Source organism: Mustela putorius, unplaced genomic scaffold (assembly GCF_011764305.1).
Source record: "Mustela putorius furo isolate JIRA1106 unplaced genomic scaffold, ASM1176430v1.1 tig00000842_pilon_pilon_pilon, whole genome shotgun sequence".
NCBI classification, from domain to species: domain Eukaryota; kingdom Metazoa; phylum Chordata; class Mammalia; order Carnivora; family Mustelidae; genus Mustela; species Mustela putorius.
This window is the reverse complement of record NW_025421493.1, coordinates 3,539,876-3,553,180: the sequence shown is the minus strand read 5'-3', so window position 1 is coordinate 3,553,180 and position 13,305 is coordinate 3,539,876. Positions and strand designations below refer to the sequence as shown.

General features: G+C 38.0%; 1 protein-coding gene across 3 annotated transcripts in view; it reads left to right on the top strand.

Annotated features, from left to right (window-relative positions):
* TCP11X2 (t-complex 11 family, X-linked 2) overlaps window positions 1–749 on the top strand; it is a 41,617-nt gene extending 40,868 nt beyond the window's left edge. For all 3 annotated transcript variants that reach the window (XM_045085344.1, XM_004781768.2, XM_013050620.2), the window contains one exon: window positions 322–749. In XM_045085344.1, the coding sequence (XP_044941279.1) occupies window positions 322–554 (233 nt within the window). In that variant the 3' untranslated portion in view covers window positions 555–749. The remainder of the gene's footprint in view (window positions 1–321) is intronic.
* Window positions 750–13,305: the final 12,556 nt, after the last annotated feature.

Genomic DNA, 13,305 nt, shown 5'->3' with positions numbered 1-13,305 from the left:
TGTATGCTCTTTTAACATCAGGTACAATATCTGAGATCCTCTTGTTAGGTCAGTGCATACCAGGAGCTCACTTAAAACCACACAATCTTATAAACATCCAGAAATTTGCTAGCTGAATATCTTTTGATCATGCATTGGTTTTGTGAGCTTGATAGCAACCCCTTCTCCAAAATGAAGCAAACAAATCTTATTTATACAGTATATCCAAATGAATGGGTAGGTCAGTGAATATCTTAGTTAACTTTCATGAGCAGAGAGCACAAGAGCATTGTGAATGTCTCCTGAAACCTCTTTGATCTCCCCCCTTTTCCTTGCTCACAGATCAGCGAATCCGTTTGTTTCTCAAATGTTGTTTGGTTCGTGGCATGCAGGAGTCTCTGCGAGACTTCCCTGGAGGCCTTAGTCTCATTGAAGGAGAACTGGCTGAACTAGGCTGGAAGTTTTTCAATTTGATGCATCACAATCAACAGGTATTTAGCCCCTACTATGCTGGAATCCTAAGAAATATCATCTCTCCAGCCCAGGCACAAGAAACAGAAATGGAGTCTGTCTGATAATGCTGTACCCAAGCTATGGCAACAGGGACCCAGGAGAGAGGGCTAAGCATGTTCCTGGGATGACATCACCTGTGGCGAGGAGAGCAGCTAGACCTCTTCCTCACTACATCCAGGACACAGAGATGAAGGGTTCAAGAAAGTAACACCGACTGGTTCAACCTCCTTTATTAATAAACTTCCAAGCTGCAAGAAAACATCATTTCCTTTTGTGCTGCAACTGAATCTAGATTCTGTATTCTTATATTCTAATTATCTGATAAGGCAGCAGACCCTCAGTTTTCCTTTTACTGACTGATAATTCTTCAGTATGCTGATGGTTGAGCAATCATCAGGGCACCAGGTGCTGACATTATTTTCCATAATAGAAAATAATTTCCTTGAGGGCTATGAAAACTCTTTGTGGACTGGAATTATCTAGAGTATGAATATATAGGCTCAGAAAATCAGAAATTTACTGAGCTACAGAACAAGAGAAGGCATAGAACCCCATTTCCAGTTCAAATTTCCCTATCATTTTAAATGATGTAGCAATAGTAAGAGCCCCCATTTCCTGTACTGGAGTGTGGCATGAAGCAGTATGAAAACTGAGGACTAGATGTAAGTTGATATTGTCTGCTAACAAGCATTCAGTTGAGGACAGTTCTCAGCCTCTACAGGACTTATGTATCTCAACTGATCCTGAGGGTGAGGTTTGGAGTCTCCTATAGTAACACCAAATCTAAGCATTTGGTCAGTGACTGACTTGCCTCAGGTTCATCTCTGGAACTTCTCTACAGCTTATTTTATTTCTTATTTCCACATCTCTAGGCTTAGGACACCCCATTATTCTTGACAGAGGTGGTGTGGGTATTCAAGTGTGGAAGCAGTCACCACACTTCTCATTTGCAGCCTGGAACTCTAACTACAAGGCTATGATTATCATCTCAGCTGGAATCACACATGACAATTGTTCTAGGTCCACAAGGACATGGGCTTGTTTTCTGAGATTATAGAGATTCATCCTATCATTCTTAGGCCAACTGCAACAGACCAACAGCAATCTAGGAGATTAAGGAAAAAATTCACTTTGGATTTTGACTTGTTTGGAATGGACAGGGAAAAATAAAAATTTACTTATGGGACATTATAACTGGTAATAAAAAATGCCCTCACTGTTTCATGGGATGGAAAGAACTGAGGATAATTTACTTAACTCAAAAAAACAGAACAGATGGAATGTGAGTTCCTTTAGTCCCTAGGCAATTTCTCCAGAGGTGGATTCCAGATGGGTAATACAGCTAGGTTAATGGAGTGATATTTTTACTTTGGATGGATATAGGAAACAGAGGAGCTGAGGAATGGATTATTCAGGAATTCTAATCTTGCGACTCAGTCTCAGAAAAGTGACAAATGCTGGTGAGTGTGGTATATGTAATGCCAGGTAGTGAACTTTGTCTAGTTGGATTTTCAAATTTGATTTACCAATATTTATACAATTTAAAAAAATCTTAATTTGGGGGCACCTGGGTGGCTCAGTTGGTTTAGCATCTGACTTTGGCTCAGGTCATGATCTCAGGGTCCTGGGATCCACTCTCCCAACCCATGTGTTATGCTCCCTGCTCAACAAGGTGTCTGCTTGTCCCTCCTCCCTCCTCTCCCCTTGCTCAAGCTCTCATAAATAAATAAAATATTTTAAAAAATCTTTATCTTGGAAACCTGATTATCTTAGAAAAATGTTCTCTGAAAGGATCTTTATAGAGATGGGTAGGTACTTGGTGGATATAGACATTAGACTGAAATGAAGCTTTGTTTTATGCTTTCTAATTCCAATTCCAGAAAACTAATTTTTTAGAGGTTCTGTTTTCGATGTACACATGGAGGAGAAAGGAACCTTAATACTAAACAAGATAAGATATTTCCATTCAATCCTTCTCACTGTTTATATATATATATATATATATACATATATATAAATATATGTAGTAGTACATGCACATTCTTAAAAAAAGACATGGTGAAAAGTCAATTTCTCTCCCACCCCTGTGTCTCATTCCTCCTAGCTAAAGGAAATCAAGACTTCTTGTGTCTTCTTCCAGAAAAATTCTATGCAAATGCAAGTACATATTATAATAACATGTAACATTTATGAGCACCTAAGTGCCAGGGGCTCTTCTGACCTCTCTACATACACAGTTTATTCCTTTACAGTTTGTCTCCAGCTTATTTTTCTAGTACTCGTGCAGTGTAACACAAGAGATTCTAATTAGGAGTTAGAACTTGTTTTGTTTTTGTTTGTTTGTTTGTCTGCTCTGACTGAATGAATAAGAGAAAATCTTTTAAATTTTCTGGGCTTTTGCTTTTGCTTCATCTATAAAGTTGTGTATTGGACTAAATCAGTGATTGTATTATTTAATCCTACATGGTCATTAAAAAAATTAAAAAAAATATTTCCAGAAGGCCATGAATAAAATAAAAAGTAGGCACCTTGAATAGAAGCAGAGCTGGAAAAAAAAGTAGTTTTGAGGATTGTTTGAAAACCACTGCACTAGATGATCTCTAAAGGTTCTGATATTATTTTTTGTGGCTGCTAACAAATTACCACAAACTCAGACATTCTTTCCTGCTTTGTCAAAGATTTTTTTTTAATATAATTTTTTATTTTTTATAAACATATATTTTTATCCCCAGGGGTACAGGTCTGTGAATCACCAGGTTTACACACTTCACAGCACTCACCAAAACACATACCCTCCCCAATGTCCATAATACCACCCCCTTCTCCCAAACCCCCTCCCCCCAGCAACCCTCAGTTTATTTTGTGAGATTAAGAGTCACTATTTGATCATAGAGTTGAGGGTCCATTTTTGGAGTCTCTTCTGTTCCACTGATCTATGTGTTTTTGTGCCAATATCACACTGTCTTGATAATCACAGCTTTGTAATATGGCTCTAAGTCTGGCATCGTGATGTCCCCAGCTTTGGTTTTCTTTTTCAACATTCCCCTGGCGATTTGGGGCTTTTCTGTTTCCATAAAAATTTTAGGATTGTTTGTTCCAGCTCTGTGAAAAATGTGGATGATATTTTTATAAGAATGGTACTGAAAGTGTAGATTTCTCCAGACGTTTTCACAGTGTTTATTCTTCCAATCCATGCACATGAATTATTTTTCCATCAATTTGTGTCTTTCTCAATTTCTTTTGTAAGTGAAAAAGGGAAAAGCTCTCAGTTTTCCTCATTTAGAATGATATTAACTGTGGGCTTTTCATAGATAGATTTTATGATACTGAGGTATGTTTCTTTTATCCCTAAACTTTGAAGAGTTTTAATCAAGAAAGGTTGCTGTATTTTGTCAAATGTTTTTTTTTTTTAATGCATCAATAGAGAGGATCTTGTTTCTTGTCTCTTCTTTTGTTAATGTAATCCATCACATTGATTTGTCAATGTTGAACCACCCTGGCATCCCATGAATAAATCCCACCTGGTCATGGTGAATAATCCTTTTAATGTACTGTTGGATCCTATTGGCTATGATCTTGTTGAGTATTTTGGCATCCATGTTCATCAGGGATATTAGTCTGTAATTCTCCTTTTTGATGGGATATCTGGTTTTAAGATTAGGGAAATGCTGGCCTCATAGAACAAGTTGGAAGTTTTCCTTCCATTTCTATTTTTTTAAACAGTTTCAGTAGAATAAGTATTATTTCTTCTTTAAATGTTTCATAGAATTTCCATGGGAAGCCGTCTGGCTCTGGACTCCTGTTTTTTTGGGAGGTTTTTGATTACTGCTTCAATTTATTTGCGGGTTATTGGTTTGTTCAGATTATCTATTTCTTCCTGTTTCAGTCTTGGTAGTTTATAAGTTTCCAGGAATGCATCTATTTCTTCCTGATTGCCTAGTTTGTTGGCATGTAACTGCTGGTAATAAGTTCTAATAATTGTCTTTATTTCTTTGGTATTATTTGTATTTACTTGGTATTGGTTGTGATCTCTACCCTTTCATTCGTGATTTTACTAATTTGGGTCCTATCTCTTTTCTTTTGGGTAAGTCTGGCTAGTGGTTTATCAATATTAATTTCTTTCAAAGAACAAATTTCTAGTTTCATTGCTCTGTTTACTGTTTTTTGGTTTCTATTTTATTGACTTCCAATCTGATCTTTAATTCTCTTCTCCTTCTTGGTTTAGGCTTTATTTGTTGTTCTTTCTCCAGGTCCTTCAGATGTATGGTTAGCTTGTGCATTTGGGATTTTTCTAATTTTCTGAGCAAGGCTATGTACTTCCCTCTTAGGACCACTTTTTCAGTATCCCATAGGTTTTGAATCAATGTGTTTTCATTTTCATTGGTTTGCATGAATTGTTTGAATTCTTTAATTTCCTGATTGACCCTTTCTTCCTTCAGCAGAATGCTCTTTAACCTCCAAGAGTTTGTGTTTTTTCCAAATTTCTTCTTGTGATTGAGTTCCAATTTCAAAACATTGTGGTCTGAAAATAAGCAGGGGATAATCTCAGTATTTTGGTATTAGTTGAGACCTCATTTATGACCCAGTATGTGATCTATTCCAGAGAAAGTTTCATGTGTATTTTGTTGCTTTAAGATGGAATTCTTTGCATGTATCTAGGAAGTCCATCTGGTCCAATATATCCTTCAAAGCTCTTGTTTCTTTATTGATCATCTGCTTAGATAATCTGTCTGTTGCTGTGAGTGGAGTGTTGAAGTCTCTTACTCTTTATTATTATCAATATGTTACTCTATCTTGGTCATTAATTGGTTTTATATAATTGGTCGCTCTGGTATTGGGAGCATAGAAATTTATAATTGTTAGATCTTCTTGCTGGAAAGACCCTTTAAGTATGACATAGTGTCCCTCTACATCTCTTACTCAGTCTTTTGTTTAATATCTAGTTTATTTGATATTAGAATTTCTACCCCAGCTTTCTTTTTGAGGTACATTAGCATAGTAAATGGTTCTCCATCCCCTCACTTTTAGTCTGGAGGCATGTTTAGGTTCAAAATGAGTTTCTTGTAGCCAGCATGTTGTTTGGTCCTGCTTTTTTATCCAATCTGAAACCCTGTGTCTTTTGATGGGAGCATTCAACCCACTTACTTTCAGAGTAACTATTGAAAGAAATGAATTTAGTACCATTGTATTACCTATACTGTCTCTGTTACTTTCTGGTCTATATTACTCTTGGGGTTTCTCCTCACTTACAGTATCCCCCTTAATATTTCTGGCAGGGCTGGCTTGGTGGTCATATATTCCTTTAGTTTCTGTCTGTGCTGGAAGATCTTTATCTTTCCATCCATTCTTAATGAAAGCCTACCTGGATAAAGAATTATTGGCTGCATGTTCTTCTCATTTAGTATCCTGAATATGGCTTGCCAGCCTTTCTGGCTCGCCAGGTTTCTGTGGATGTGTCTGATGTTCTTTTGATGTACCTTCCTCTATATGTAAAGAACCTCCTTTCCCTTCCAACTCTCAGGATAATTTCTCTGGATATAAGGTTTTCAAGCTTCACTATTATATGTTGGGGTGTTGATTTATTTTTATTGATTTTGGGAGGGCTTCTCTGCCTCTAGGACATGAATGCTTGTTTCCTTCCCAAGTTTCTGGAAGGTCTCAGCTATAATTTGCTCAAATATATCTTCAAACCTCTTTTCTCTTTCCATCCCCATCAGGGTTCAAAATAATTCTAACATTGGAACATTTCATGGCATCATTAAGCTCTCCAAGCCTTTTATCATGGGTTACTAGCTGCCTGTCTCTGTTTTTCTCAAGTTCCATCCTTTCTATCAGCTTATTTTCTAGATCACTTATTCTCTCTTCTGACTCATTGCCTAGCTATTAGAGTATCCCATTGAGGCCAGATCTCATTCATAGCATTTTTACATTTGTCCTGCTTAGATCTTATTTCTGCTCTTTGAGATTCTATATTGTCACTTATGCTTTCTTGAAATCTAGCCATTAACTTTACGATTGCTATCCTGAATTCTATCTCTGACATTTTACTTTTATCTATATCAATTAGCTCTGTGGCAGAGAACACTTTCTTTTGTTTGTTTTTGTGTGAGTTCCTCACTGTCATTTTGCCCAAAGAACAATGGTGGGAGAATGAACAGAATCCAAAATATCAACCACAACCCAAGCAAAATGCACCTTAGCAAAATCTGGAGTGGTCAGAAGCCATCACAGAAAAACAAAGCCAAAATGATACACAAGAAGAAAATTTTAGAAAGGGGGGAGGGGAAGAAGGACTGTAATCTTGCAGTGTGGACAAAGCAGGGTGTTCCACTTGTTCCTCAGTGAATTTGGGTCTCTGTTTTATAATACTCTACATCTCAAAATTGCAAGAAAACTGGATAGATGCATAGATAGATAGATAGATAGATAAAATTAATAGAGTGAAAAAAGACTAAAACAACACATATATATATATATATAAATGCAGATATGAAAAAAATACAACTTAAAAAGTGAAATACGTTAGTATATTAATCATCTAGTTGAAAGGAGAAAATGGTAAATAGAAAAAAAAGAGAAAAAGTGTAGGAAAAAGAAAAAAAAGGAGAATTTTATCAGAAAAACAAATGGTTGTGAGGCAACATCTGGAGCTCAATATATTATTTTCCCCTGACTTTGGAATTGTATAGTCTTATGGGGTCCATAGGTTGTCATGTATCTGTTCTTCCAGACTGTCTTCTGCGGGAGGGGTATGCAATGCTGCTTCTCAAGTATCCCTGCCTGAGTGGAGTTGTCCCACCCCCTGTCAGAGGGATGGTCTCAGTGAAAACTGGTCCTCTGTGTGGCTTTTGTTTCCTGGACACTTTCTGCACCTCTTCAGAGGATCAGAGAAAAAATGGCAGCACCCAAACCTCTGGCCCAGAGCAGAAAGATTACAGTGTTCCCTTGTTAAATAAACCTTCAGGACAAATAGTCTCCACTTCTATATATGCTGCTAACTGCATCCTCCCATGGTACACACCCACTGCAACCCTCTCAGAGGTAGTCCCAGGGGCCCATGAGTGCCACTGTCCTTTGTGATTCTAAAACTGTGAGTGGTCCTGGGCTCCTGCATGCACCCAAAGCTCATGGATCATGTGTGGGTGCTGTCCTAATATCCTTTCTAGGCCACTACTGCTCTGCAAGCTTTTGCCCATTTGTGGGAACAGGTTCTAGTTTTTTTCAAGCTGCTCAAAAAAAGAGGAATTACCGACTAGCCTGGCTCATGGTTTATGGCAACCTGAGCTGAGAGTCCCCTCCTGGGCTTGCTTACCATAACCTGCTCCCAGGCTCCACTGCTCAGGAACTATACTGGTTCAGGTACTCCTGTTTGATCTGTGACTCCTCAGTTCCCAATACCACAATGCCATACCTAGACTTCTGCCTTTTCATTTCCAGAACCCCTTTCAGAGAGGGATGTCTGTTGCTAGAGTAGATTTCTAAGGATTCCGATTTTGTGCTCCAGTGTTATATTATTTTCCAAGAGCCAGCTTATGGAGGCTCCCTCCTTTTGTTTATCTTCTGACATCTCCCCACAGATTCATGACTCCACATGTCCTACCTTCCAAAAAGCAGTTGCTTTTCTGGTTGTAGAGATCCAGATATATATTCTTACATCTCAGGCTGATTTCATGGATGTTCAAAATGGCTTGATAGATACCCAGCTAAATTCAGGGGACCAGTTGAAATGGGTTCCCCTACTCCTCCACAATCTTGGCTTCCTCCTAGAGCTGCATTCTTGGATTCCTTGAACTATGACCCATCTTTCCATCATCAAAATCAGGCACATAGCATCTTGCTTCAGTCATCACACTGTTTTTTTTTTCCTTCTGCATCAAATCTCCCTCTCCTTTTCTGTTAATACAGACACTTGTTATTACATTTAGATCCCACCAGAATAATCTCTGCATCTGAATATCCTTAACTTATTTACATCTGCAAAGTCCCTTTGCTATGTAAGACATTTACAAGTTCCAGGGACTGAGACATGGATATCCTTAGAGACTATTATTCAACTTATGATATTCTGTCTTCTGACATTTATAGATATAAAATTTATATCTATCCTACATGCAAAGTACATTCAGCTCACCCCAATATCCCCCAAAGTCCCAACACATTACATTTCGATAAAAGTCCCAAATCTCAAATGTAAATCATTTAATCAGGGATGTGAGAAACTGGGTATGAGCCTCCCTGGGGAAAAATTTCTATCAGTGCATTGGTGAATTAAAGTGGTAGAATAGGAATAAGATAATAATTAATAGACATTCCCATTCCAAATGGGAGAAAATGAACAGAGGCATTCCCTACAAGCAATTTTGATATCCAACCAGGCAAACTCCATTAGGCTTGAAGGCCTAGGAATAACTCTGTGGCTGAAGGCTCTGGCCTCTTTCCCCTTTATATCCAAAGCTCTGTCCTTAAGGTCATTCTTCCATTTTTCTTGAAGGAGAGTTCATGTTTGAAGCTGAGTATTTTTATCAGTCTCTATCCTGCTTGCAGAATTTGGAAGTCCAACAGACTTCCTTCATTTGATCTTTTTTTCTATCCCACTCAGATCAAGCTATGAATTTACTTTGTATAAGTCAGGGATTCATTGCATTTGACCAGAGAATCTTTCACAAATCTTTCCTGGATAAACTTGTTTCTGACAGGATTCTGCTGAAATGGTTAATTGGTTCCATGAGTCACTTGTTTAATATCCTTAAAGAGACCTCTGTATGAATAAATATTCTGGTATTTTCATCCTTTAAAAGCTCTAGCAAAAGGTTGTCCAGCTATACCCATGGCTTTGACTTTACAGCATGCTTTCCTCATAGTGAACCTCTTAGTCTTATTTTACTATATTATTAATGTTTAAAAGATTTTATTTATTTATTTATTTATTTATTTATTTGAGAGAGTGCATAGCTGGGTGGGGGAGGGGCAGAAGGAGAGGGAGAAGCATGCTTTCCACTGAGAAGGGAGCCCAATAGAAGGCTCAATGTTGGGCTCATTTTGGAGATTAATGTGGGGTTCAATGCAGAGCTCGGTCCCAGGACACTGAGATCAGGACTTGAGCCAAAGGCAGATGCTTAACCAGCTGACCCACTCAGGCACCCATGAATATCTTAGTTTTGACATCATTTACAATTTGAATAGGCTGAGAATTTCCCAAATCATTAATACTAGGGTTTTTATGTTTAACATTCTTCAATTTCTGTCTTCCTTCTTTTTTACTATAAGCAGCAAGAAGAAAACAGGCTACGCCTTTAACATTTTACTTGGAATTCTCCTCAGATCATCAAGTTCTTCCCTTACAAGTTCTGCTTTCTACCCAAATGTAAGACAAAATAAGTTGAGCTATCTGCCAATTTACAAGATTACCCTTTTCTCCAGTTTTCAAAAACATGTTCTCTATTGCTTTCTGAACTCTTATCAACAGTGCCCTTTGATATTTTTATTTCTACCAAAAATTTATGATAATTTAACTATTCTCTAAAATGATGTAGTCTTTCACTGCTGTGCAAGTCACTCCCTTCTGCTATATTTTTTACTAAGATATACTTCATATAACACAAAACTCCCTGTTTTAAAATTCATAGGTTTTTAGTTTTTATGTTGTATAATCATCACCACAATTTAATTCAAGAATACTTCCATCATCTTAAAAAGAAATGGCTTGTAACTACAAGCCAGTCCCAATTTCCTATTGCCCCCATTCCTAGTAACTAATCTACATTTCCAGTTGCTCCTTGGTAAGCCATGTTCCTTATGGCCTTATGGTGGCTTAGCCCTGAGATGGTCTAGGCAGGGGAATGGACCAAAGCACTATGGTTGGCAACTATCTACTTTATGCTGGAGTGATGGCTATCTTCCCAAGGTGAGTACCTCAGCAGTAGAATAAGTAGGTAGGAGGGCAATTTCTCTGAGAAACATGCTGTCTGAAAGTGTGAGAAGACTCTCTTCACATACAACCTCACCTCAAAACCCAAAAATCAGAGACAAAGAGGTAATAGAAGGTCTTGGTAACTCGGTCTACCTATTGCCAATTTCTTCATGTGAATTTGAATCTTCAGCACTGGTTTGAGAGATTTTGTTTTGACTTCCCAGTTGAAGAGATGACCATTGCCTTGGACTTCTGGGAACTTCAGGGATAGCTGATAGACCATCTTAAATGCCTGTCTTAAAGTCAGGATGACCTCACAAGTTGGATATGGAGGAAAGCATAACAACCCAAAATCTGGAATTTAGAAGCTACTTATCTTTCTCAGTGTCTATCCTGAATCCATTATCCTACAAAGAGTGCAGGCACAAGCATCATCTAGATGAGAAATTACACTGACAACATGAGCTACAATTACATGATCTATAACTAAATTACCTCATTTAATCTTTAAAATAACACCACAAGATTGGTAATATTACATCCCTTTTTACAGATGGGGATTTAGGCACAGAGTGAAGTTAAATTGCATAAGATCATATGACTAGTGAGTGAAGGAACCCAGAATCAGAGGCATTCTGTTACCAAAGCCTGTACTCCTAACCTAACTAACACAAGACAAGAGGAAAGGTTTGGGAGGTTTGGGACATGCACATAAAAAATTTATTGTCTCATATTTCTGGAGGTGAGGTATCTGAAATCAAGGTGTTGGCAGAGTTCATTCCTTCTGGGGGCTTTGAGGGAAGAATCTTTTCCAGACCTCTGTTTTTGTTTTGTTTTGTTTTGTTTTGTTTTTTGGCTTATAGATGGCTCTCCTCTCCTTTTGTCTCTTCATGCCATCTTCGCTGTATGCATATCTGTATAAATTTATCCCTTTTATAAGGACACTAATCATATTTGACAGGTATCCATCTTACTCCCTCTATGACTTCATCTTAACTAACTATACATGCAATAGTTATATTTCCAAATAAGGTCACATTCTGAGGAACTGGGGGTTAAGACTTCAACATGTAAATTTTGAGAGGGACACAATTCAACACTAAATAGAAGACATTCTTGTTTGTGGGCTTTGTCATTATTTCTCTTCCAATTTTCTAAGTTGTATGAGCATGTACTCTCTCTTCAGAGAGGTCAGTGGCATCCACAAATAAGCTGAAGGAGAAGTTTGAGGACAGAAAACCTATTGCCAGGAAAGGCATAGGTGTCTTCAAGAGGAAAATGGAAGGGCATTTCAGAAAAACTATCAGATGGGAAGTTTGGTAAATAGGGGCAACATATTGATAAAGAGGAAGTCTGGGAAAGATGAAGGCCTTGAAAGACCTAGGAGATACTTTTCTAGAAGCTGGAAAACCTTCTGCCACTAGAACATTAGGAGTTCCTTCCACCCTCTGTACTAAAAAGTGGCAGCACTTTTTATGAACTGGATTGTGTTCTCCTCAAATTTATATGCTCAAGCTTTAACAGCCAGTATCTGAAAATGTGACTGTATTTGAAGATAGGACTTTTAAAAAGGTAATTAGGTTAATATCAGCCTTTAAGGATGTGCCTTAATCCATTTTGACTGGTATCCTTAAATGAAGAGGAGATTAGGACATAAAGAGGAGACACCAGGGATGTATATGTATAAGCAAAGAAGGATGACCATGTGAAGAGGCAACAAAAGGCATCCAAAAAAATAAATTTCTGTATTTTAGTCACCTAGTTTGTGGCATTCTGTTATGACGGATCTGGCAAAATAATCTAGCACCAAATAGAGAGGAAATGGATTGGATGATAGCTAAGGCTCATTCATGCATTGAGCAATTACTAAATGCTTACCAGGCTGTCAATTTCTTCCTTATTCAGTCCCCCTCCCACATCACCTCTGTCAATCATCTGTTTATTCTCTGTATTTAAGGGCCTGTCTTCTTTTGTTTGCTTTATTTTTTAATTGAATTTTATTTTCTCAGTGTTCCAAGATTCATTGTTTATGCACCACACCCAGTTCTCCATGCAATACCTGGCCTCCTTATTACCCACCACAAGGCTCACCCATCACCCCACCCACTCCCCTCCAAAACCCTGTTTGTTTCTCAGAGTCAACAGTCTCTCATGGTTCATCTTCCCCTCCAATTTCCCCCAAATCACTTCTCCTCTCCTTCTCCCAACGTCCTCCGTGTTATTCCTTATGCTCCACAAGCAAGTGAAATCTTATGATAATTGACTCTTTCTGCTTGACTTATTTCACTCAGTATGATCTCCTCCAGTACCGTCCATATCGACACAAAAGTTGGATATTCATACTTTCTGTTGGAGGCATAATATTCCATTGTATATATGGACCACATCTTCTTTGTTCATTTGTCTGATGAAGGGCATCTTGGCTCTTTCCAGAATTTGGCGACTGTGGCCATTGCTGCTATGAACATTGGGGTACAGATGACCCTTCTTTTTACTGCATCTGTATCTTTGGGGCAAATACCCAGTAGTGCAATTGTGGGGTCATAAGGTAGCTCCATTTTTGATTTCTTAAGGAATCTCCACACTGCTTTCCAATATGGCTGCACCAACTTGCATTCCTACCAACAATATAAGAGGGATCCCCTTTCTCCACATCCTCTCCAACACATGTTGTTTACTGTCTTGTTAATTTTGGCCACTCTAACTGGTGTAAGGTGGTATCTCAATGTGGTTTTGATTTGCATCTTCCTGACAGCTAATGATGATGAACATTTTTTCATATGTCTGTTAGCCATCTGTATGTCATCTTTGGAGAAGTATCTTTTCACATCTTCTGTCCATTTTTTGGACGTGATTATCTGTTTTTTGAGTGTTGATTTTGAGGAGTTCTCTTTTTAAGATTT